The sequence below is a fragment of the Tyto alba genome, unplaced genomic scaffold, assembly GCF_018691265.1.
Source record: "Tyto alba isolate M040663 unplaced genomic scaffold, T.alba_DEE_v4.0 Super-Scaffold_13, whole genome shotgun sequence".
NCBI lineage: Eukaryota > Metazoa > Chordata > Aves > Strigiformes > Tytonidae > Tyto > Tyto alba.
Genome location: NW_024881275.1, coordinates 7,952,379 through 7,978,647, shown reverse-complemented (window position 1 = coordinate 7,978,647; position 26,269 = coordinate 7,952,379). Strand labels below are relative to the sequence as shown.

Here is a 26,269-nt window from a genome sequence, read left to right as displayed (position 1 = left end):
AAGGGTGTGTGAGCAGCTGTGGGGTGGTTGGCTGCCGACCAGGCTCAAACCACTACAACAGTAGATCATAGAAGAGGAACAGAGGTAGAGGCTTCTTCTTCTGAACACTATGAGTCCCAGTACCTTTGTCTTGCTCCAGCCTCAGTTGCCTCAGGAAGGTCCAAGGACACCATGTGTTACTCTCCAGTATAACTGCCTCTGGCTGACTGAGATGTTGTCAAAGCTACCGAATCTGGAGCCTACCTGAGGTCTACTGTTACTCAAAACAAGTCCTGAGGAAAAACCTTGAGATAGAGCCAGACATCCAAATGGAAGGATGCTAAGCCACTATACAGAGAATAGTGGGTATTCCACTCCATTCAATTTCCACAAGAAAATGTCATAAACACGATTTTCTTCAAAATCAGTCTTCACATTTAAGTCTTGGACAGTGAGTGGTGCTTGAGGACTTCTGGATTCTTTTTTTTGTTTCTATAAAGAACAATAAATTAAAAATGTTTTGTGAAGAAAGAAGGAAACACATGCAGGCTTTCTGAGTTGTTTGGTATTTAAAAACAGAGTCAGAATGAAGTTAATAGATTTCCAGTTTTGTTTTGAAAAAATTTTATTTCGCTTATTGAATTCTTTGAAGTGTTGTACCAGAAGATGCACAGTGAATCATCCACTTGGAGTTAAATTCACATGTGCATCTATGTTCAGCTAAGTTATTTTCTTATGAAACTGGAGATCTCCACTTACTGGTTCAAGGCACCAATGTTAAGTACTGACAATGTGGATCTGAGTGAACATGTTGCTTATTCTCTTCAATAAGCTAATTACTGCTTAAAAATTGATGAAATTCTGAGTACCATAGAATTTGCTGAAGAGATCTCTGCAGATTTCCCTTTTTCCTATCTTGCTCTTTTTATTCTTTTTGCAGCTAACAGAAAACTGTCTCTGAAGGCTTCTTTCGGTTTTCCTTCCAGCTTACTGAAACTTCTTTTCCTTAATGTTCATTTGATAAAGACTCCACTGCTTTAATATATAATTTTCATTGTGACTTTCATTGCTGCAATTAAGTGGCTGATTGAACAGTTTATGATGTGTATGCCTAATTGCTTCTGCAAGAGGTTAACTGTGAAAGGCATAGAAAATTAGCACACAAAATGTTGCGTATGTTACCTTTTAATGAGTAAAGCCTCAGAGACTTTGTTTACTTTGCTGTTTATGGGCAATGAAACTCCTGAAGATGTTTTCATATGAAAGTTCCTTTGATATTGAATCTTAGATGTCAATTACAGTGTAATATTCCATAGCTTAAAAAAATTCCATGAAACATAAGTGTAGAAAAGACATTTAGGGTTTGTGGTCCAACCTGTAGTAAAAGATGTAAGACTACGGTTAAACTGTTTCTGATTATCTTTCCAAAAATATAGAGTGGCAATTTGGATTTTTTGGATAGTCTTTAGTAAAAATAGAGCAAAACTAATACTAGTCTCTGAGAATACCTCCAAAGTATTTCTCATGGAATAAATAGAATTTTGATCTGCCTTTGCTATTTATAATAATACACAGGCTGTAGAACAACTTTTATGATAAAAAATTAGTACAGTACTGGTCATACGGAAGGGCGTTCCCAGTTTTTGCCTGGACTCTGCACCAAGTGAAATGGAAAGCAGCACAATGTAAGATCAGATCTCAAAGACACATAGAAGAATGTAAACATCTCAAGTGTATCTTCAGAATTATCAATTTTTTAAAAAATCTGGGGCATTAATGTAATCATTTTATTATTACTAAAATAATGTAATCACTTTATCATACAGATTGTATTTATGATAGAGCTATAACAGAATGAGAAAAGAAAGAGGCAATGATGTAAATGTAGGAAGAAACTTTTCTTTTTTTTTTTTTTTAAACTATTTCTTTATAAGTATATATTGCTGACCAAAAAAAAAAAAAAGGTTGTCTTTACAAGATGTGTGGGGAAATACTGAAGTTGGTAAATCTTTGTTTTCAGGCAGCTAGGTTTGTAAACATATTTTCTGTATACCCTCCCACTTTCTTATCACCACTGTGGTAAAAAAACAAATAGCTTATCTGAACAGTCTCTGTTGGCTAGTAGAACCCATACAATACTGCTCTCATGAAGGAATATTTCTTGTGTTGACCTCATTCTTCTCTGTGTTTAAACTGCTATCCTCCCCTATTTCTTTACCACTTCTTAAATTTACATCTTCCCCTTTCTAAATCATACTCACCTTCCTTTTGTAATCTGTTTTATTACAGGCCCTGTACATTTTTGGTATGGTCCTGTTTTCTACTGTTACTTTCTTCCATACTGAAAGGAGACCTTGATGTTAATGACACAGGCAAATATTCTTAATCTTTCTAAAACTGAATGCTAACACAAGGAGGTGTCTGTATTAATTATGATGGACAAGGCTATGTTCTACTGATCTTGCAGAATTTCAGCAGTCTAAATGGTCATATTTGAAAGTCTGTATAGGCGTCTTTCCTTTTATTACACATAAATGTTCTATAAAATTTCAGTTTACCTAAGTTATTCATGTAGTATTTGAATTTTTGCTGACTCCATTAACTTTAATGCGTGTTTTTTCCACACAGGATTTAACAATTCTGAACGCATGTGCGACAAAGAGTTCATAATACGCAGAGCTGCCACAAATCGTGTCCTAAATGTCTTGCGCCACTGGGTCTCCAAACATTCTCAGGTATTCTTCTTTCTCCTCTCCATCTGTAATATGTCTACATTTTCCCAGCAAAATATTTTTAGGCAGTGCTGCTGTATGGTGTTGCTGAGGTCAAACATCCTGAAAAGTTAGTGTTGTAAAGATAATATAGAAAATTAATTTGTAAAAACACCCTGTTAAGCAAGTGAGGAATCCTTCATCTAGCCTTGCAAAGCTCTTCTGAAAATATGCAGTTAAAACATTAATCCTGGTAACATTGTGTGTGAGTGCTTTACTGCTGTTATGTGTGTTGAAAGACACAATGAGCATGTTGGATTAATCTTTCAGATTGTCAGTATTTAGTTACTTTGACTGTGTTAAGATTCTTGAGTTTGCATACAGATATTGATTTATGTGTTGTGAATTACATATGGAAAGAGTCACCAGTCCTTCATGTTGATCGCTCTACAACTATGACAGGACTGTGGGTCTGATACGTAATCATAAAACTCTGTTGACAGAGGAGAGAAAAAAATAAATCTGAGTGGCTAGTAAAATTTCATAGGTAGAAATGTCCTTTAAAGCTGACAGGTGAGACAAATGTTGGAAGATTTTGGCATGCGTTTGGATTACACAGAAGATTATTGAAAGAAACCAAGGAGGGAAGGAGAGAAAAGAGGGATGGAGAAAAAGGAAGGAAGGAAAGAAGGAAGGAGAGAGGGAAAAAGAAAGAATGAGAACACTTTGGAAGCAAATGAAAGATTTTTGTATGCCTTGCATAGATGTTTTTTCATGGCAATTATAGACTGCTTTGTCATTACTTGCTAATAAACAAGAACACTTGATCTAAAAAGCGTTTATGGCACAGGTAACTGTAGCAATGTCAAACTGTTCTATGTCAAACTCAGTTCCCTTTATCCATGTAATGGGTTTAATTTTCATGGAGGTTAAGTTTGCTAGAGAATTAAGCCAGTAAGAAATGTGTAAATAGCAAAATTGATTGTGTTTGAAAAACTGAATAGCCGAGAAAATACTAATAAAACCTCTCTTCGTATCATGGGAATGATTAAACATTTTGAGTTATTGGGAACAACCTATGTACACCAAGTTGCCTTTGACTACCTGTTTAATGACAAACATCGCATGGCAAAATCTTGAGCTGTAATGGGAACAACAGAAGACTGTTATTACTGTTCAGTGTCATCATAGTGTATTGTACATGCTTATTGAGTCCCTGCCACAGTTTTGTATTAAGCAACTGCTATGAGTTGAGTTGACCCTCTATACTAATTAAAGATGGTTAATTAGTGTGATTGTGAAAATGTTAGGAGTCATCAGACTTTACATTAAGCAACTGTCTACAACTAGTTAGACAAGTTTAAGTTTCAGAGCTGACTCTAATTGAGTTGTGACGATTCTCTATCATAAACACAAAGTAGCTGTGAAGAGTGTAAGCATACTCTGTCATTGTAGCAATTTAGCAAATATATACTTTCTCTCCTTAAAGATACAAGTGTTCTCTGTTTCCATTTCAAAAGTACCCGTGATATGCAAAAATATAACGTTGTTCTGAAGGCAGACGTTGGCCTCTTCAGGGATCTGCTTGATAGAGTAATACGGGATAAAGCACTGGAGGGAAGAGGGGCCCAAGAAAGCTGGTTAATATTAAAGGATCACCTCGTCCAAGCTCAGGAACAATGCATCGCAACAAAGAGCAAGTCGGGCAAAAACTCCAAGAGGCTGCATGGGTGAACAGAGCTCCTGGGCAGGGTCAAACACAAAAAGGAAGCCTACAGAGGGTAGAAGCAAGGACAGGGAGCCTGGGAGAAATACAGCGAAATTGTCTGCACAGCCAGGAATCAGGTTAGGAAGGCCCAAACCTTGGTAGAATCTAATCTGGCCAGGGACATCAAGAGCAAAAAGAAATGCATCTATAGCTGTGTTGGTGATAAAAGGAAGATAAGGAAAATGTGGGCCCTCTCTGGAAGGAAATGGGAGACTTGGTCACCTGGGATGTGGAGAAGCCTGAGGTACTCAATGACTTTTTTGCCTCAGTCTTCACCGGCAGAAGGCAAAGGCAGGGACTGAGAGAATAAAGAACTGTCCACTGTAGGAGATCAGGTTCAAGAACATCTAAGGAACCTGAAGGTGCACAAGCCCATGGTACCTGATGAGATGCATCCACAGGTCTGGAGCAAACTGATGGGTGAAGTGGCTGAGCCACTATCCATTATATTTGAGAAGTCATGGCAGTCCGGTGAAGTTCCCACTGACTGGAAAAGGAGAAACATAGCTCCCATTTTTAAAAAGGGAAAAAAGGAAGACCTTTGGAACTACAGACCAGCCAGTCCGACCTCTGTGCCCAGTAAGATCATGGAGCGAATCCTCCTAGAAACTGTGCTGGGGCATACAGAAAATGAGGTGATTGGTGACAGCCAACATGGCTTCCCTAAGGTAAATCATGCCTGACAAATTTGGTAGCCTTCTGCAACAGGGTTACAGAGTTGGTGGATAAGGGAAGAGCAACTGATGTCATCTACCTGGATTTGTGCAAGGTATTTGACACTATCCTGCATGACATCCATGTCTAAATTGGGGAGACATGGGTTTGATGGATGGACTACTCAGTGGATAAGGAATTGACTGGCTGGTCACACTCAAAGAGTTGCAGTCAATGGTTTGATGTCCAAGTGGAGAGCCAGTGGGGTTGAGTGCACCCTCAGCAAGTTTGCCAATGACACTGAGCTGTGTGGTGCAGTGACACGCTGGAGGGCAGGGATGGCATCCAGAGGGACCTGGGCAGGCTGGAGAGGTGGGGCTGTGTGAACCTCATGAAGTTCAACAAGGCCAAGTGCAAGGTACTGCCCATGGGTCGAGGCAATCCCCAGCACAGACCCAGGCTGGGCCCTCGAGGAGCGGCTGGAGAGCAGCCCCAAGGAGAGGAGCTGGGGGTGCTGCTGGGGGGAAAACTGCCCGTGAGGCAGCCCCGTGCGCTGGCAGCCCAGAACCCCCCCGTGCCCTGGGCTGCAGCCAGAGCAGGGGGGGCAGCAGGGCCAGGGAGGGGATTCTCCCCCTCTGCTCCGCTCTGGGGAGACCCCCCTGCAGTGCTGGGGCCAGCTCGGGGGCCCCCAACAGCAGAAGGACCCGGAGCTGCTCGAGCGGGGCCAGAGGAGGCCACGGAGATGCTGGGGGGCTGGAGCAGCTCCCCTGGGGGGCCGGGCTGAGAGAGTTGGGGGGGTTCAGCCTGGAGAAGAGAAGGCTCCAGGGAGACCTTATTGCAGCCTTTCAATATATAAAGGGGATTTATAAGAAAGAGACTTTTTACCAAGGCCTGTAGTGACAGCACAAGGGGCAGTGGGTTTCAGCTGAAAGCAGGCAGATTTAGACTGGACGTAAGGCAGAAATTGTTCCCTGTGCGGGGGGTGAGGCGCTGGCCCAGGGTGCCCAGAGCAGCTGTGGGTGCCCCCTCCCTGGAAGGGTTCAAGGCCAGGTTGGACGGGGCTGGGAGCACCCTGGGCTGGGGGAACGTGTCTCTGCCTGTGGCAGGGGGGTTGGGACTGCATGGTTTTTAAGGTCCTTCCAACTCAAACCATTCTGTGATTCTATGAATACTTTTGCACCAACATTAAGTTTATAATTAGTACTGTTTTAAAAATATTAAGAGGACAAAGATAATGAGTAATAGTTCAACACTGTGCATTTTCATAATGGAAGCTATTACCTGGAATCCCTAGTCTTTCACTGACATTTTTCCAGTGGCAAGGGTGGCAGATTTAAATTCTCTAGCTCTCTTAATCCAGTATTCCAATATAGCAAATACTTTAAAATGCAAGGGCTTTGGCATAGAAAGTAAAGAATGCTACAGCAACAGAGCATGTAATCACCTTTTTATGTTGTTTACTTGTGAGACTAGGGAGACAGAAAGGACAGAAGACCTCTGCAAACCAGAAATGACTGACCAGTTTCTGCCAAAAAAATATGGGACAGGACTGCTTTAAGGAAGACAAGTGAAGAATTACTCTCTGGCCAAATAGTGTGAAAATTTGGCAGTAAAGATGTGTAGTCCTGGGAGAGCAGTAGCTCAGAGCCTCATTTTACAATAACAACACAAACTGCAAGCCAGAGAACCCTTAGACACCAGTGTCTGGTGAAGAAATGCTTATTAGATTTACAAAATGACAAAACAATGTAAGCATTAAAATTCTGCGAGATCAACAGACCTGCCAAAAACTTTATTAAATTTTAAGGTATTTGAATCATTCTCTGGTCACTTAGTGCATTTGAGACATCCTTCACCCTCATCAGCAGCCAAATGTAAGTTTTATTCTCTTTTTTTTTTTTTTTTTTTTTTTAAGTTAACAAAATAAATTGATATTCGGAAAGATAAACATGTAATTCAGTATGCTTTGCTGATTCTGTTTTCTATCCACTTGGCTTTGAATTTGCTTTTGCTGCAAAAACTCCCAGCACCAAATAGGCAATTTCTGTCCTCTCTGGGAGAAGCTTCTCCCACAGTTTGGTAGACTGTTCTGCTTGTGATGTGCCTGAGATCCTTGTGGTCACTGCTAGCCTGCACCACCATAAAAGGTGACCTACTACACACATTTTTTTCTGCCAAAATGTCATTTCCTTATTACTAGATGCAAAGACAAGCAAAGATGGGTAAACTGTGGGGCTTTCTTTAGTTCTCTTTTTAGGATGCAAGGTGCTACTACAGACATGCACATTGTTGCAGCATGTGAATAACACTGCAGCATAACTAGCTCTGATTTGATGCTCTCTGGATCCACCAGTGACAGTCAATTCTCTGTATTTGATGCCTAAATTATTGTACTGATTTATTGTGCTCTAATGCCCAGAGCTCACAAGGTGCTACACAGTCCCACGAGACTGTCCTATGTTCAAAAATGTGTGCAATGTAAAGAAACTAATGTACAACCATTTGTTAAAAGTGCTCTTACATATATCATCCCATTTAGTTATTTCCTACCCTCCATCTCTCCCTCTGGATCCCTTTGGCTTGCTTCAGTGTGCTGCTCTCAAGCGTGTAATAAAATCAGTCAGGTTTAGTGCATGAGCTGAAGGATAGAGTAATTATCCAAACAAATGGTTTAGAGCCTTGTATTTCCTCACTTTTCTCCAGCAAATCCTTGTCCAAGTTCTGGAGGATCTTTCCTCTGCTCGGCTATGGAATGAATTGGCTTCCTACAGTATCTTGCAACTGTGTCAAAACCATGGTTGTGGGTGCTTTAGGGTTGTTTTTTTAAAACATGTATTTTTAAAAATTTATCTGAGCGTGGACAATATTTAGTATGTAAACTTACCTGTGGCCAGAAAACAGAATCATTAAAATTAACAATTCAGCCTATTCAGTGAGGATGTGCTTTCATTAAGCAGGTTTGTTATCTTGAAATCATACTAAACAAGGCTTAGAAAAAAGATTCATTATTTTTAAAAAACTTGGGTCATACACTGTAGGAGCCTCACTTAAATTCCAAGTAAATATATAGTGGTAATGCCAGATCTGCAGACCTTTCAGGAGAGCAGAAGGAACTAATTAATGTCTTCAGGAGTTCCCAAGGCACAGATAAAAATTTGGATAAAAGCATCCTCACATAATATGACATATACTTTTTGTTTTTACCACACTGAGCAAGAGGAATCAAACCTGCATTGCTCATCAGCCAAAACCTGCACAGTGTGGAAGATGGCTCATTTAGGTTTTCCAGGGTTTTTTTATTTACACTTTTGTTCTTTTCATTCCCTATCCTTCCTCTTCTTTTCCCCACTCTTCTCTCTTTTTCATTCAGCCACCTACAAGCCAACAGAGCTTTCTGTTTGCCCAGAATAACAGCAGAATGTTCATGTTTACATTTCATTTTTAAAATGTAATTGAGAGGAACAGCGTAGAATTCTCACGTTGTAAACAATAAAAACACAAATGACGAGGCAGTCAGTCATTGTAAAGTCAAGAGTGTTGATGGGAACAGAAAGGGCTCGTGAGGATAAAACTCCCACTGACTCCTGCAGAGATGGAAAAATACGAAGGGAAAAGGAGGCCAAGAGGAGATGGTATGATATGATTTTCATTATCCTAGTGAGGTCTTGCAGCCTCATTTTCTTTGTTTAACAATACTTTGTCTTTTATCTAAACACTTCATATTATAAAATCAAGCTTTTTCTGCTTCTGTGGCAAGCAGATTGAAATGGAGCTTGTCCAAGGAGAAAACTTTCACATCTGCTGATGAAGAAAGAGAGACTGGCTCCTCCAGGCTTCCCAGTTTTGAATGACAGCTGGGTGCTTGTTCCCGTTGGCTTCTTTGAAGATCTCAGCTGGAATGAATTGGCAAATCTTAACTCTCTCACAAACTAGATGGCTGCCAGACAGTGTCAGTGAGTTATGAAGTTACCACAAGACCTGGGGAGCAGACCATGTCTTGAATTTTGAGAGTATGGGTCATGTTCTTGTGCCTGATGCCTGTCTTGCTCCAGCTGTGAAATAATCTACCACAATTCATTTTCTTGCTTATACAGATGAAGCAATGTTGGGTTTTCAACAAAAGGTTTTGCAATGTAGTTATTAATAGGGATTATGGAGGACACCTGTATACACAGATTTGGCCAAGCAAAGATCATTTCAGTTAGTTAAAGATAGTTTTAGTGCACTTGAATTGGCCAATTCCATTTTGTACATTAGAATAAAAAAGAAGATAAAATTCTTTTATGTGAGCCCCACTTGGCTCATGTTTAAAGGCATAAAGTGATGAATATGATGTCTGGCAAAGTTATAGTAAGTTTATTGTGCAAATGTGAACAAATTACACTCATGCTACTCATGTATGATAGGAAGATGTGCTGTATTTTAACTACATTTCAAATAAACCCTTAGGATCTGCAGCCTCCACCTTGAAACAGCAAAGAAAATTCTGGGGTTCTTTCTGAAATAAACAGACATCATGATACAAATTGTGAACTGAAGAAAGAGAGGTTGCCCCAGAGAGAGACAGAGCAAGGGAACCCCGAGTGAGCCTTCCAGCACGCTGTTGGTCACTTAGTGAAGAAACCCAATTTGTATAAACTTCAGCCCTTTGCAGAATACAGTTATGCACTGAGTAGTGATGCACTTAATTGCTGCTATGCTCTGTCCAGATGTCACAGAAGTGTAAGGGTTTGCTATACCATGACCCTTCAGGGAACATGAGTCACCCCCAGAAAAGTAGCCAAACTTGTAGTCAGTCAAAGTAATTATCAGTACTCTGCACCCACTTCTGTTGGGGCCTGACAGGTCCTTCTTCACTGAGGTCTTTCTGTAAAGCTCTTGAATGTACTACATTCCACAACTTAGAGGCAGGGATGTCACATTTCTTATCTGTCCTGAACACTTTAATCTGATGATATGTAATGACTAGATTCTTCTTTCAAGATTTCTTTGTACTACGGAGTTACACAGTGCTTGGTTAAGGAGAGGTTTGTATTGTATGTGCTGAGAATAACTTAGTCACGCTTTTAACATAGCTTGCACTTTTAACCTGATTATATTTCATCAAGAATGACAGGCTAATGCTGATACTGTAGAATCAGGACGGGCATTCTTCTGCAAATGATGACTGTCTCTTTGCGCTTGAAACTAACTGGAAGACAAAGCTGTAGTCCTTTGCTTGCTTCTTGAAGCAAACCAGGCTTACTTCAAACTGAGGGCTGAATTTTCCTGATAGCCAGTTATGATATCCTTTATCTCTTCCTTTCACATGCGTAAATGTTTTATTGCAGGTGAATTTGTAAACCTTTCCCTCAACACAATTGTATATGATAGTTGAAGTGTGTTTTTATGCTGGAAAATTAAATATTGTTGTAGAGGACTGTAACACTGGAATAACTTCAATTAACTCTCAGAGTTTGATCTGCTGTGTACAAGATTAAGAGTCACTCCACTGATGACACTGAAATAATTATCTGTTTGCACTTTGGCATGAGAGCAGATAAATTAAAATTGTAGAGCAAAACCCATCTATTTAAAAATATTCTAAATTCCTTGTAAACAGTCTTTCAGTAGATCTCTCTCCCCACCTGCCCCTTCCTTCACTCCCTCCTGTGTTTTCCATAGTCCTTATCACTGACATAGTCAAATATAAAGATTTAGCTCCCTTTTATTTGTCTGGGTTATTCAATGTTTCCTCACATTGTTTAAATGAAAAATGTTTCCTCTCAGGAAGATTTAAAGACAAAGGGGAGGAAAAGTTTTTGGGGTTTCACTGAGCCTGTGTCAAAACTTGAAAATTATAGTCTCTGTATAAACCACTGATAGTAAATCTACATATTTCTAGTAGTACCTCACCAGCAGAGCTAAGTTTTCTTTTTCTTGCTTTCTGCTGCCTCTGCTGCAGTCTCTCTCCTTCTGACCAGTGATTCCAAATCCACCATCCCCTCTTTTTTTTTTTTTTTTTTTTTTTTCAGCTCAACTGGGATAGGTTGCTTCTGAAGCGCTTCACATACTGCAGCACAGCTTTACTAGCCCCTCCTGAAAAGGGAATGTGCTTGCACTTTATAAAGACAACATTGCTGTCTAATTCTGTGCATGGTAAAGATCAACAAGCTGGTTATGAGTCTACTTAAAATGTAATCATGCCGACTTTGGTGCTCTGTAGTTACATAGGAGGATTTTGCTTTCATAGTGCAGGTGGGTGACAGCAAAAGTAATACACTTCTCTTTGTTGCTGCAGTCTTTGACTGCTGGAAACTTCATTAAGTAGTGCTGAACATGGTGCATGTTCTTTTAATCAGCTTGGAACTTCATACATCCTATTCTTATCATAGGTGACTCCAGCGCAGGCCTCCTACTTAACTCATCAGCTGTCATTTTTTCTATATCTGCATATTTCATAAGTGGTTTTGCAGTATAAATATTAAATAAATCAGGAAGAAATATCTTTTCCCATTACTGACAGTAATGGACATAAAAGTTTAAATTTTGCTTGGAAATCTTAGTTAATTTCTCTGCTTAAGTCAAATGAAAATCTGAATAAGACCAACAGATCTTTACACGATTATGGATTCTAAAATATTTTAGAGGTATGTGCGCTCTCATGAAGGATTAGACCACTGTCAAATTGAAGTATGCCTGCTGGAAAATTGAGCGGTTCTTGTCTGACCAACTGTATTCCTTCTGTGATATGTAAATTTCAACTAAAAGTATCTTTGACCATTGGGGAAGTCTAACACATGCAGCAATTTAAGTGTAAGGCAGTATAGCAGTGTTTCCCAGGCTTGCCAGCCTTTACTGCCAAGGATGGTGGCAGGGTGTTGTTGAGTGTCCTTCCAATGCCTGGAAGAAATAGTGAAATGTATTAGCAGGTGATACGACAGAAAAAAATGTCACAAAAATGATCTAAAATTACGTAGAGAGATATGATATACATGTATACAATATATCTAGACCTTTATATAGCTAAATATAGGTGTATGTATGCAAATACAATAAATAGATGTAATATATTAATATATATTCATATATAATGCCCACAATACAGGTAGATATAATCCACTTGTATTTATAGTTATTTATATACAAATTATCTTTCGAATTGGTGGCTAAGTATTTTGGTGTTAGTATAATTCTCATGTTAACATTTTTACATAGAGCTAAGTATATTCACATGTTTAAGTGCAATGATTTCTCTAAATTTTCCATATTTTGCACATCACACTGGAATCTCAGTACCCCCTAGATCATGAACTTCACTGGAAAGATATATTGGCTCTCCAGTTTTCCTCTGAATCCCACCTTTTTTCACTTTTTCCTCCTCACATTATAAGAAGCAGCTGGCACATTCCTATAAAAAAGAATACCTCCAGGCACAAAAAAGACATTTTGAGCAGTAAGACAACAGCTGCAGAAATTGCATGGACACAGGGCCAGGTCTGTTCTGTGGGAAGGCTACGCGGTGAAGTGACATCTCATTGTGGTCAGGCTGGTGTGGAGTTGTGACAGCAGCTGTGACTGAAGGAGTCACACAAACCAATGCATCCTCTGTAGCCCCTGACCAGTCCCTGTCATCTATGACAGTTTAGGCTGGCTATACTGAGGTTAGGGAAGTGGATTTTTCCACTTTGAAGTTTCATCCAAAGCCAGTGTAACTGAAGCGGAAGATAGCCCTAAGCCTAGGAACTAAGTACTTGCATAGCTTGCCACCAGTACGAGTTATCCCAGTGATTCCAGGACTACTGTCTTGTGGAGATTACTCAACAAGCGTGTTTTACTGTTAACATACAATGTATTCACTCTCATTACTTATAAAAATTAGGTCATAAGCACACAAAAACTGGAAATGCCTTGTTTTTCTAAGTCTGGTATTTATAGATGAGACTTCCCCATCCTATTCACAAATGAAATAACTTTTTAAAATCTAGACTTTTTTTGGTCATAAATCTAGCTGCAATAAAGCAAGACTTCTTGAGAAGTGTAATAAAAATACTCAAGCAATTATGGTTTGAAAAACATACTTGGAGATAAAATCCAGATGATGATGTAGTGATCTGCCCATTTACAGTAGCAGTTAGAGAATTTTACCCAACATGATAAATGGGGATGTTAGATTTATCAGATCTTGGATACCTTTTCTGTTCTTTTTTGATATTTTTGTAGCACAACTAGAAAAGATATCGAAGTTGTTTTATACAGTGTCCACTGTCGAGCTATAGGGCAGAAAATACTAATATTAATTACACTGGTTGCTTAAGCTTGTGCAGACTCAAGGTTTCTCCTATAGCTATATTTTGACAGTTTCATATTCCAAATGGCTTTCTTTAAAAATCACTGGAGCGAACATTATTCTTATGCACTTTAGTTACATTCCTCATGTGTTCACTAATTAGTGTCATTTCTATACCCTAAATAAATAAATAAAAATCTCTGTCTTCTTTTGCCAACAGGCTAAAACAGTTCCTAAAGGAGGCATTTTGAACAGTGGCTGTAGAAAATTTATTTTATAAAAAAAAAAAAAATACAGTGTAGTGCCCAGAACTATTTTTTGCTTGGCTTTGAAGTATATGTCTGATACCCCACCCAAAGCCTATACTGCACAGCTTCCTGCTCTCCAACATCCTTTAATACAGACAAACATCACAAAAATCTAAGACACATATACTAATTGGTTTCAGACTATGAATTAGCTGTGGCCAAGATGTGAAAACTTTTGAAGAATGAAAAGGGGATGCTTGTAACAGGAGGAAAACTCTCAGGGCATTGCTGGCAGAAGCAGTGGGATATTTCTGAGTGCTGATATTTTGAGCAACAAAATTTCTCAGAAAGTACTGTAAGCATGGCTGTGACACAACCTTTTTTAATGAACATGCATTCCCCTCATTGTCTTAAGTATTTCACCCCTTTTCTGAATTAAGCATCACTTTACTTTTTGACTTTGGGTGTGCTTTGATGCTCCCATGCCCCTCAAGTGAAAGCCATGGTGTGTGGATGTGTATCTTCATGAAGAGTGGTTCTCCCAAGGCACACATCTCCAGAAATCCTGTCAATTTGGGAGCCTGTTGCAACATAAGGGGTTGTAGCTGGTTCTTTGGGAAAATGAAATACACAGCTCTTGCACAGAGGTGCCAAATATTTCCCATTTTCAATAACTTTGTGGCTTCCGTTCCCATGGCAACAATCAGGGGCTTGCCAGAAACATGGTCCTGCTTGTAAGTAACTGTGGATTATCAAGGAAGATCTATGATGCACTAGATGACTGAAGGTTTGGGTATAGTTTTCTTATTGAAATGCTGGCTTTGAGCTAAATACAAGCATTTTTTAGAGTCTCCTCCACAACTTGCCTGTAAGTTCCCACCTTAAACATCATCCATTGTTTTATTGATCTTCTCCAACATCAGAGATCAACAGAAATGGTTATTGTATGTTCCTGTTCTTAAATTGCAGCCCAGTGACAGATATCAGTCTGCCTCAGAAGTAATTAAAATGCCAAAGCTCTTAAGTGCAGTGCCAGAGAGCACTAGTCTGATTTATCAAGATTATTAGGTGGAGTATTACACTACATGGAACAAAAAGCAGAACTTTCCAAAAGAGTGAGTATGAGATAAGAAATAACAGAGTGCGAGGCAGATAAACAGAGAAACTCAAGAAAACAGTGAAAAAAAAAAGTGTCCAGTCTAGCTAGGCAGTGGTCTCAGTATTGCAATTAAACTGTTTTTCTGCTTTTATAGTCATTGTAGGAGAAGAGAGAGTAAGGCATTTTGTGCGTATTGGTGAAATGCAGTTCTTACTTCAGAAGAGGAAGGTTAAGTGATTTGCCCATTTCCACGCAGAAGATAAAGGTCAGAAAAGGAGATAAATTATAGCCTTTCAGGGCTCCAACTTTTGTGGCCTGTTCACTACAACAGCTCTCCAAGTTCTCTGACTATTTTCAAACCTAATAGCAAAAAAAAAATCCAACCAAACTAGGCAAAACTCATAAAAGCATATCCTTTCAGTTACTTGACCAACATAGTTAAGACAAAAGGAAGTAAAATTGTTTTCCTTTTTAGGATTTTGAGCTGAACAACGAGCTGAAAATGAATGTGTTAAATTTGCTGGAAGAAGTTTTGAGAGACCCTGACCTTCTGCCACAAGAGAGGAAAGCTACTGCAAATATACTGAGGTAAATACGTTTGTAATAATTTAGTATGTTAACTGTAGCATGTGAAATAGTTAGGGGATTGTGTGTCACAGAATTCACAGGGTTTAGTTTTTCTCCAGAGTATTTAATTGTGAAGGATTACTCAGTGTTTTATTAGCTATAAAATAGAGTGTGGTTTAAGTTTCATTCATAAAAATACTTGTATTGGAAAATTTTTCTGCACAGACTGGCAGTCATGGGTTCAGTCTATATAGCCAGGAAAAATGCTGCCCAGTAAAGCAACAAGACCACTCACTATGATACCTTGAGGAACTTCTGTCTCAGTAATGAGCCATCCACTCTGATAATCTCACAAGAGGCTGATAGTAGCCTCATGTGTCGTGACATCCTAACAAGACCATGTTTGCACCTTCGTTTGTGTTGACAACATGTCCAGAGTTCCTTGTGTAGCTCACAGACAGGAATTCTTGCTTAATTAATGCCATGAAATAAAAGACCTTTAAGTTTCTGCATAACCAGGACTATTTAAATTAGGGTTAGAACACCTTATTTTGTTTGTTAGGGCTGGTATTAGAGAGTTGAGTGTCCAGTCATGCCAAACCCATAAGTCTTTATATGCATTTATCAGTGAAAGTAATTCAGTCTACTAAATGCAAATATTTTCTATTCAGTAATTTTCATGTAAATTGTTCTACTTTACCAAGGAGCAGTAAACATTTAAAGACTAGGCAGTATTTAAAATAAGCTAAGATGTGCTTTGTTAGTATTTTTGTAAGTATTCTGCTAGAAAGCCAGTAAGGGTGCAGCAAACACAGTGTGTATGACTTTTCTAAGACCATCTGACAGGTTTCTCCATCAGATATTTGTGTGAAAAGAATGAGAGTAAAGTTGTTCACTCAGGGGGAAATAAAGTCAAAGGATAAGAAACAAAGATAAGTTCTTAATAAAAACACTTATTGCCAGTGGTATCCTACTTCATTTTTACATAAATAAAAATAAACCTCCTTTTTAATAATGTTACAGGTGCTGCTATTCCAAGTAAAAATAGTAAGCTTGATTCATGTATTTCCCTGGAAGAAACAGCAAGCATGAAGAGCAAAAAGGATTAGGATAATGGGTTTTAATAATATGTGTGACAGAAAAGGGTCTGTCAGATTGCTCACGGTGGGAAAAATTATGTTAAGACCTTTAGCTGCTTAAGAAAATATGAGAAAATAAACCTGGACTGACTGTTCCTGGCAGACTAATGGAATAGATTTATAGACCTTTAACATCCAAGTTTGTTAGCCATTTCCTGTATCCAGTTTCCAATTAGCCAATTTCCGTTAGCTGTTGCATCAAAAAATGGGACCTTGATGGTTATGTGTAAACTGTGAGTTGCCCCCATTTGCATTCTTTTACTGGTATTCTATGAAATGGAAGGTATTGTTTGTCCTCTCTTTCCTGCTAGCACTTATTACTGTAGTATCTGAGCACACTGTATATACTAGTGAATACAGTTAATCAGATATTTCCATTAAACATTTTTCAGAATTTTTCAAAAAATTCAGACTGAGTTTTTGACCATTCTGTGAATTTTGAAAATTCTGAAAGATTTAAATTTTTAAAACTGAGAAATGGAGAAAAAAAAAAAAAAAAAAAAAAAAACAAAAGAAAGGGGTAGTGAAATAAAACTACTGGAAAATAAAATCTTAGTAAAAGTGAAAAAATATATGCACAGAAATTGAACTAAAGTTTAACTAGAAATTAACTCATTTGAAATATTTTGTAGAAACATTGCATTTTTGAAAATTCTTATTCATAGTCATTATAGTGACAGTATTTCTGGAAAGGATTATGGCACTTTATTTTACAAGCAAGCAAGTAAAGCACAAATAAAATGACCTGTCCAAGTTCTCAGTGGGAGTTTCTGTTGGAAACAAGTAGAAAATGAAGATTTCCTGAGATACAGCCCTCAACTAAGCCATCTTTCAATAAGGTTTTCAGCTGTATACCCTAATCCTGCCAGACATTTTGAACAGCATAGTTTGATTGTAGATTTATTTAGTCATATAGAGCCATAAGTATTTGTTTACATCCCACAAACTAGCTCTGGAAAAAGAGACATTGGTGTCTCAGTGTTCAGGACTAGTCCTTTTCATTAAATGCTGTATGGATGTCCCACTTTCCTTCAAAATGAGGCTTGAAATTCAAGCCTTAGCTAACATTGGTTATCTAAAATCCTTTATTGCTTTTCAAGACTGGAAGTGCTGCTAACATATATGCATTCTGGACAACTTGTATGTCAAATATTTCAATACTATTTCAATTTAAATTACATTTCAATACAATTTCAATACTATTTCAACACTAAGTCCAATAAGCATCACTGACATAGTATTGCTGTCCCAAGACTTCAAAAAACTCTTCCATTTTCAGTAGCAACTATATTTTAGTAGCAGCTGAGTTTACTCATATGTCCTATCCATATGTTTATTATCTACATAAACTGCCAAAAAAAGGAATTGTGGCATAAATAAATTTTGAGATAGAAGCAATTGCATAAATACAACTTTCATAATTTAAATTGTTAAGCTGCAGACAACAGGACATAAGGAGTTAGTTCCCAAGTTTAAAATGTTATCTTATAAAACAAACTGTCCCAAAGTCTTATGCTGATCAAAACTGTAATCTGAAGCACTTGGGCTCATTATCCAGCCACAGAGGAGGCAGTTATTTGACAGACATGTCAAATTTGTTAACAGTCAGCTGGTAAGGAGAAATTAATTTTCCAGGAATGGGAACTACTTCAGGAACCTTTTAAGAAAGAGTATATTGGAGCAATTCTGATTCTGGACAAAAAATCATTTATCTGGGGTGAAATACACAAAGGTGCCATACATCTCACCCTTCCACCGAAAGGAAGAGCTCTGTTTCTTATATCACCTCAGGAAAATGGTTTGTCCTGTAATTAAGAGTGGTTTGCAAGCTAAAAAAAAGAACTACAGTTACTCCCAGAAATACACCCTCTCAGCAAGGCTATATAGTTAGCTGAGAAGAGGAAATGATAGGATTTAAGGAATAATCTGCAGTTGAATTGTTTGTTGTTTGTTGTTAGTTGTTAGTTCTTTGAATATAACTGTATTTCTGTGGTAGTAACACAGCGGTAGACTTTGCTTTATTGTTCCACAAGCCTTCATTTTTATTGCACATTATTAAAATTCAAGTGCCAGAAGAACAAAGTTTTTTCTATATTTGCACTAAACCCAAAGATACTGCTTCTGGTGCAAAAAGAGGACATGGTGACAGGGAAATGTTTCTTTGCCTGACATTCTTGCCTGTTGCCTCCTGTGGTACCATGGCTGGTTGTGAAAGTAGGTCAAAGCAAACACTGAACATCCTCTTCCCTAAACTGGAAGAGTTCTCTCTATTACTTCTCTCTGAAGATTACTATCTGTCGTAGTAGGGACATCTAAGACTATGTTCCTCCTGACCAAGAACTGCTAAACTTTAACCAAACGCTCCCATACTGCACTGAGACATCATGAAGAGGCACTGTGTTCTACACGAGTGTATGTATCGCTCATATAATTGTTTTCTTTTTTTCTGCATCAGATTAGAGATTTTCTATCATTTGCCAACATGGCAGATTACAGTGAGTGTTCTAAATGTTAAGAGAAGACCTGTAATGGAGTAAAATTATTTCTTGAGTTTCTTGAACTGTCCATAAGTTATAATGACAGGGTGAAGGGAAAGAGATTTCCTCTCTGCATGAACTTAGAAAAAATTCTTTGATGGGACCCACTGTGTTTAACTGAAGCACATAGCCACAAGGCAAACCATAGACAGCTAATGAGGTGCTGCTTTCAAGGTAACTGCCTCTCGTGAAGGAGATTCTGTCCACTAAAATTGTCTGAAGTTAGGCATCCTGACTGTTTCTCCAGAGATTGTACAAGGTACCTTCCTTTCTCAGACAATTACAGAACACAGGCAGTGACTTGTGGAAGATGTGAATCCCACCCTGGATGGCCTAAAAGTATTTAGAGTCCTTCTTGTTGTAGAAATGTGTGGAGGTGCTCACAGGCATTGCATTCATCTTTTGGTTCATATACCAATGTCTGGTTTGGAGAAATACTGCTCACTCCATCATCACCACATACCCACCTCCTTGGAAAGATATTATCCTTCTGGTTTTCTCCTAGATGGAAGGCTTTCATCTGATACTACTTAGAGGAGAAATGTAAATTACCCACCTGAAACCGAAGGGCTTTTTTGCTATTACTAGAAATCAATATGTTTGAAAATATTTGGCATCATATTTTTTATTTGAAAGCACAGATTTGTCACTGGAAGTTCTGATTAAACTTTAATTGAAAAGACTTCTATGGGACAGAATGAAAATGGGAAGGAGGGGTGAGCCAGTTGACATACCCCTCATGAAAATAGTCATTCACCCAATTGCTAGGTGAGTGTCATAAAACAGGCTTCTTAGTTGATCTGAAGGGGGGCTTGTTGCAGGCTTTTATATGTAAAAGGCCTTGGCATATCTAAAAAGGTGGTTTTTCAGAATTCTGTTTTGCCAGTCAACCCTCACTGTAGGATCTGTCTTCCCCACATTTCAGTTTTGATAGTTATTCTTGACTCTGAAAAATAGAGTAGTTCAGAGTGAGGTTAGCATAAGCATTGCTTATCATAAATTCAGTGTTCAAACGCTCATGAAAGAAAGTTCATGTTCTCTGAGCCTACGTATGGGTATATTCCGTGGACTGTCTCCTTGAAGGATATTGGGTACAAATGTGTCATTACAAACTGACCCAGCCTTTGAGTGCATGTGTGCATATGTGCATATAAATTTATTGGAAAATCCGTCCATTTATTAGTAGAGATTAGAGGAGGAGGAGAGGTTGGTCTGTGTTCTGAAGATACTATGGTCACCTCTGGGAAAGACTGTATAGAATATGAATGACAAGTCAAGTGTTAATGAGAGATACTGGCCTGCTTCATGCCTTCTTGAGTCATCAAACAGAACAGCTGGTATTTCTTGTGTGATGAGATTTTTGTTGAACGGACTGACAGGGTTTCTCTGAAGGATAAAAAAGCTTCTATTTCTTTTTATTCAACGTGTGTTCTGAAAGCTAGGCAAGCCTACTGAAGTATGTTTTGCTTGAGATTTTATCAGCCTTACTTATTAACCCCTGAAAACTAGGCAAAATTTCATTGATGGTGAAATATGAAGTTGTAAAGTTCAGACTGAACAGCAGTGGAGAACTTTGATACATAGTCATATCTGGAGAAAAAAACGTTGGTTCAAGAAACAGTTCCTCCTTCTTCTTCCTTGGAATAAATGTAAATGAAATCCAGGGATATGCAGAGATCAAAATTTGATGGATGACCGATTTTCTGCCATGTATGATCTCACCAGACAATACATTTCAGACTCTATGACTTACACCATCTTTTAAAATATTTTTAAAATATTTTATATACTGTAAATGAATGAGACAGTTGTTAGTATTTTCTACTAGAAAATTATTTTAATATTTCAACCAGTCAGGCACAAAGAATAATTTAAATGAGAAACATCTAATCTTAACTGCTGACTCTAAGAATCAGAAAGTTATTTCTTACATATTTACTTCCTTCATTTGTAAGGATAACAATGAAGGTGTTACCCCATTCAGTCCTCCCTGAGAGGGATACTGTTAAACAGTCTGGCAGAATCTCTCCTTACCTTTGCTTTCTTTCATACCTCTTTTCACATGGACCTGTGCTTCTTACTCAACTTCCATGAGGCTCTCCAAGGAGTGCAATGGGAGCTGCCCAGGCAGAGCTGGTCATCTAAACATATCTTCCCAGACCTCTGTTGAAACTAGGTATCCCAAAGCTGACAACAGTGCAGCCTGTAATGGAAGCTACTGTTGATGCTGTCAGTAGCTTTATCCAGTCTAGAAATGCACTGTCATATGGAGATTTAAATGTAGAGCATTTATTGATAAAAGGAGAATTTTTTTCATGAGACCATAGTGTTAGAGAAAAAGCACCAGTCATCTCTTTAGTATGAGGGATTGGAAGTCTACATAAAATATGAGACATCATTTTAGAGAGTATCAGGAAGCAAGTATAGGGAAGAGTTAAGTATTTTCAGCCTTTTAAGAATCTTATATTTCCTATTTTATTTTGTTAAGCAAATTCTTTATTTATTAAGCAAATACAATCATTTCTGTATCAAAGATCAAAACTCCAGCCAATATAAAGTTATATGTAAGGAACTCAAACAATGAGTTTACATTACTGATTATCCTTGGGGCAGAAGGACAAGCCCTCTCTTTATTTTATTGCCGGGAAGCACATGTTCTTGTCATATGATGAGCAATACCTTTCTGCAGGCAATCAGTCATGAGATACAGCATAAAATAAACTGCTCAGGAACGACAGATTGCCACTCTGTTTACAGTGCCTGAGTCTGCACACCGTTATTATATGGAGAAGCAGCTTAGGGTTCTCCTGAAAAAGTAGATATTCAGGACTTTGTATAGCTTGCCCATCAGATATAAGGTGTTTCCAACTCCTGTGAAGAAAGCGGCATTTTGTGTGGATTTGATAGGCTGAAAATGAAGGCAAGGAGGTTTCTTAGATACTTTTTCTGTGTATCTGCATTTGATTTTAACCTCATCCTTCAGTTTGGCAAACCAAAAGGAAACAACAACAACCCACAACAGAAGAACCTAGTGTACTAAGCATTAACACTTCCTCCCCACCCACATAGTACAAATTCCATATCTCACACTCATAGCTAAAATCTCCAGGCAATATAATCCTTTTAATGCGTTCCCCAGCTGGTAAATTGAAAGTCTGTTACTACGGTGTGCAAAATTAAATTGGAGGCACCATGAGAAAATAGCTGGTCCAGTTGCTGCACTTTCTGGAATGACCAGTAGAACTGGATCTTCTTTAAAAATGGTCATCTAAACTTTCCTTGAAAATTCAGCTGAGTGCTCTAGAACTTCTGCAGAAAGCCTGTTTCAGTGCTTACCTATACATCCAGTTGAAAAATGGAACTTAATGTTGAAATGAAATCTCCCCTGATGTGAATCAGTCCAGTGACTTCTTGCCATATCTTTGGTGTCTTTATAGGCAGTCTTTTACATACCAACATACTGTTCTTTCTCCTGATTTCTCATAAATCTTCTCTTTCCTCTGTAATGTAAATCCAATCTGTTCAAAGTTTCTTTGACTCTGTATTTTCCAAATGAAGGGGTGAGATCTTAAAATCATGTGCCAGGATACTATATCAGAGTAGATGAGTTTTGATGAGTACTTACTACTTCTTCTGGGTTCATTTTTGACCCTTTATTTTGAAATAACCCTAATAATCACAGGTTTTCTATAACAGAATTGGAAGCATGGAACACTTGTATTACTCAAAGCAAATCATATACTTGCTACAAGTAAAATCTGCTAGCAATTTGTTGTCTGCTTCCACTATCACAGTTCTGTGTGTGGGACACTGCATAGGACAGTGTAGTGCTAATAAACAAGAACACTGCCCAGTGAATCACCTGTTTTGCTGTTGTTTCTTCACTTCTCAAATGTTGATTTTTCAAACATTTCCCCCAAATATAATTTAGCACAGTAGTTTACAAATCAGAGAAAAGGCTTGAGATGTAATTTTCCACCTTTAGGTTTCCTAGGATTATTCAGGATAGGGAGCTCATGATTAAATATTACTGGTTTTGTGCTGTGTTTTTGTGTTGCCAGTCCAGTTCTTGAAAACGGATTTCTTATTTGTCCACCAAACTTCTTTGTACTAAAGTCAGAGTGGTATAGATGTCAAAACCTTATAACTATAATCAACAAGTAAGTACAGTAGTTATTGTCATTGACCATTCTACAGTATATGCTGTTCTTATCTCAGACATTTTAAGCCTCCAGGACCATCGTTTTACCTTATGTGACTTTGATGTCGTACCATTTTGTACACTTTTACTTAAAACAAGAGATTTATGTGCCAGATCTTTTTTTCTTTACCTCTTCAATTGCTGTCTTAGGATTTATTTTAGATAAACATGATTGCCTATCTGTGATAAGGCTTTCTCATAACCGTCGACAATTTTATTTATGTCGGATGTTTTGCTACTTTATTTTTCAGGGCTCTTTCTCAGGATGATCAAGATGATACCCATATGAAAATAGAGGATATAGTACAGATGGTAAGTTCATCTTGAAATTTAAACATGAATACTCATATAGAAATGTTGCAGTTTTAAGTCAATAAAATGTAGCATAACTGCAGCTTTACAACTCTGGACAGAAATACTGTTCTTTCATATCAGGAATATAAATTTCAGTTTAGAGAAAGTAAGAATTTGGAGCCCATGTGAAAGACGAACAGGTCAAAGCTTTAGGATTTGGATTTAAATCACATGATTGGAAAAAAAGAAAAGGAAAGCTATTAATATGGATGAAATGTTAAGTGTCTGCCATCTCAGCTGCCATCAGAACCATAGCTGACCTTGACTGACAATGCCTGTTCTCCAAACTGCAGTCACCACCATCTCATTAGTCTGAAGAAGAGTGTGGGCAATGAAGTAGATGCAGTGTGATTATGTGGAAAGTAATACAGAACGCACAGATTTTAATTAAGCTACATACATACTCATGACTTGGTATATACCTGTTTTCCTATGAGTTTCCAGCCTGATGTTTACCCTTATATAGTTAGCAGTTTTTCTTAATTCTTATTTCTTTGTAGCAGGTTAGTTACAACTGTGTGTTGAAAGTTCAGATGGAGTTCTTAATACCCTGTGCTTTGAAATGTCCTTTGATGCCAAAAGAGATCATTAAGTGTTCTCCTTATTTTTGCAGTCAGATTGTCCAAAACAAGAGTGCTTTGAGACTTTGTCGGCCATGGAGCTTGCAGAGCAAATAACTCTTTTAGATCATGTTGTTTTCCGAAGCATACCTTATGAGTAAGTGTTCTCCTACTAGTGACTGAAGTGAGTACGGCAGATGAGTTATGGACTGGCAATGTTAGGCACTATGCTAATTCATGCTACTGACAGGATAATGTCCTTGTCTGTTTCTAGCCTTGCCTCTGACTCCCCTATAGTTTGATCTTGTTTTGAAAGACAGAGTTCTTTGTTAAAAAAAAAAATATGTGGTCTAAGGCTCTGGTCTAGTGAAGGGTGACTATAGTATGGAAGTGCTGAGTCTCTAGGGAGGGAGTGTCAAATCAGCTTCCTTCATACAGCAGTTTAGCATGGATATAACAACGTAAGCTGACAAGACCAATTTCAAATAGGGTCACAGTGCTGATAATTAGGATGGGGGTGGGGCTGGGGAAGAGGATTAAAATAAAAATAAATCTTCTTTATAAAATGTATTGCTTCAGACAGCATTAAAAATGGTATAGTGAAATGCTGGAATTAGTGTAAAGCCGTGTTATTAGCTTCTAACAGAATGAAACATACCTGAAATCCACAGTTACAGAGACTCTGTACTGTGTTTATTAAGGGCATTTTTGTTTGGTTTTTTTCTCTCCCCTCAATATTTAGAGAGTTTCTTGGGCAGGGCTGGATGAAAGTGGATAAAAATGAGAGAACACCCTATATTATGAAAACTAGTCAACATTTTAATGATGTAAGTACTCTTAAATATAGGTTGCTTTCTAGGAACTCTCTTGACACTGTGACCTCTGGAACAGAAATGCCTTTTTTTTTTTTTGACAATGTGATGTAGCTTCTTATCTAGTAGTAACTACGTTACAGTCTTTTTGTGATTTACCTTTTAAATCAAAGCACATGAAGATTCTTATTTTCACATATTGGTACTCAGCATTTCAATGGCAACTTAATAGAGTAGAACATTTTAAACTGTACTACAATGCTTTGTTGCTTACAGAAGAAACTAAAGTTTCCTCAGAGAGTGAAAATATAGCACAAATTCTATTTAATGAATGCCCATTGTATCCCCAAACATATCTTGGCTCTTTACCATTTTCCTGGAATTTTAGTGAGGGGCTTCCCAATCACTTTTATTACTGTGGGCTTGGAGATACTCCCCATTGCATCTCTTACCCTTCCTTCATATCATCATCATTCCCTCCCACTTCCCTACAATGGTATTTTCAATACAGTTTCTCTGGTTTTATTAAGAGCCATAAGTTCTGTTCTGCATTAGTTTTTTCTGCCTTGTTCAGTAAATAATTATATGTTGAAAGTGTCTATATTTAAATGTCCTAAAATTCTCCCTCTTTGTTTGGTCAGATGAGTAACCTTGTTGCCTCCCAAATCATGAATTACGCTGATGTCAGCTCCCGGGCTAACTCAATTGAAAAGTGGGTAGCAGTAGCTGATATTTGTCGATGTATGCACAATTATAATGGTGTGTTAGAAATCACATCAGCCTTGAACAGAAGTGCAATCTACAGACTTAAGAAAACCTGGGGTAAAGTATCCAAACAGGTAAGAAAGATACAGTTACAAGTACGGTTTCTAGATTTCATTGGTCAGTGTATTGTTCAGAGAACAGCCTGTTGAGATAGGATTCCTCCCATAAATATTTCTACTCTTACAATACTCCAACTATTTGCCAGAAGCACCAAGTGATACTGGTATTTCATGTCAAGGTGTTTTGTATTTAATTTATCCTTTTTATAGATATATAATTAATTAAATATATATGGGAACAAGCTGATTTCAACAGAATTAGCAGGTGCCTAAGTCTATAACTTGAGCCTGAAGTACTGAAATATTTGAGAAAACTAAATTTAGATGTTTTCAGATGTACACATCTAGGAGGTTACTAGCTATAACTAAAGTCAGCTCAGGTGCCTAAAACAGGAGCTGTATTTCCCTGCCTGTGCAGAAAGTCAGTAGAAAGGTCAGCATTTCTCAAGGTGGTGAGTTTTTCACTACCCAGTAAGAGACGGTAGACAATCAGTCTTCTTTCTTATTTAGGGTCCCAATTTTAGATGGTCCCTTTATCCCTTACCTT

At 38.0% G+C, this 26,269-nt stretch overlaps 1 protein-coding gene across 3 annotated transcripts in view; it reads left to right on the top strand.

Annotated features, from left to right (window-relative positions):
- The window catches only part of RASGRF2 (Ras protein specific guanine nucleotide releasing factor 2), a 136,713-nt gene that overhangs the window by 101,246 nt on the left and 9,198 nt on the right, over window positions 1-26,269 (top strand). For 2 of the 3 annotated variants that reach the window (XM_042788076.1, XM_042788075.1), the window contains exons 18-23: window positions 2,608-2,714; window positions 15,204-15,316; window positions 23,424-23,484; window positions 24,140-24,243; window positions 24,829-24,913; window positions 25,540-25,737. In XM_042788076.1, the coding sequence (XP_042644010.1) occupies window positions 2,608-2,714; window positions 15,204-15,316; window positions 23,424-23,484; window positions 24,140-24,243; window positions 24,829-24,913; window positions 25,540-25,737 (668 nt within the window). Of the gene's footprint in view, window positions 1-2,607; window positions 2,715-15,203; window positions 15,317-23,423; window positions 23,485-24,139; window positions 24,244-24,828; window positions 24,914-25,539; window positions 25,738-26,269 lie in introns of those variants that run through there. The other variant, XM_042788077.1, reaches the window with a different exon arrangement.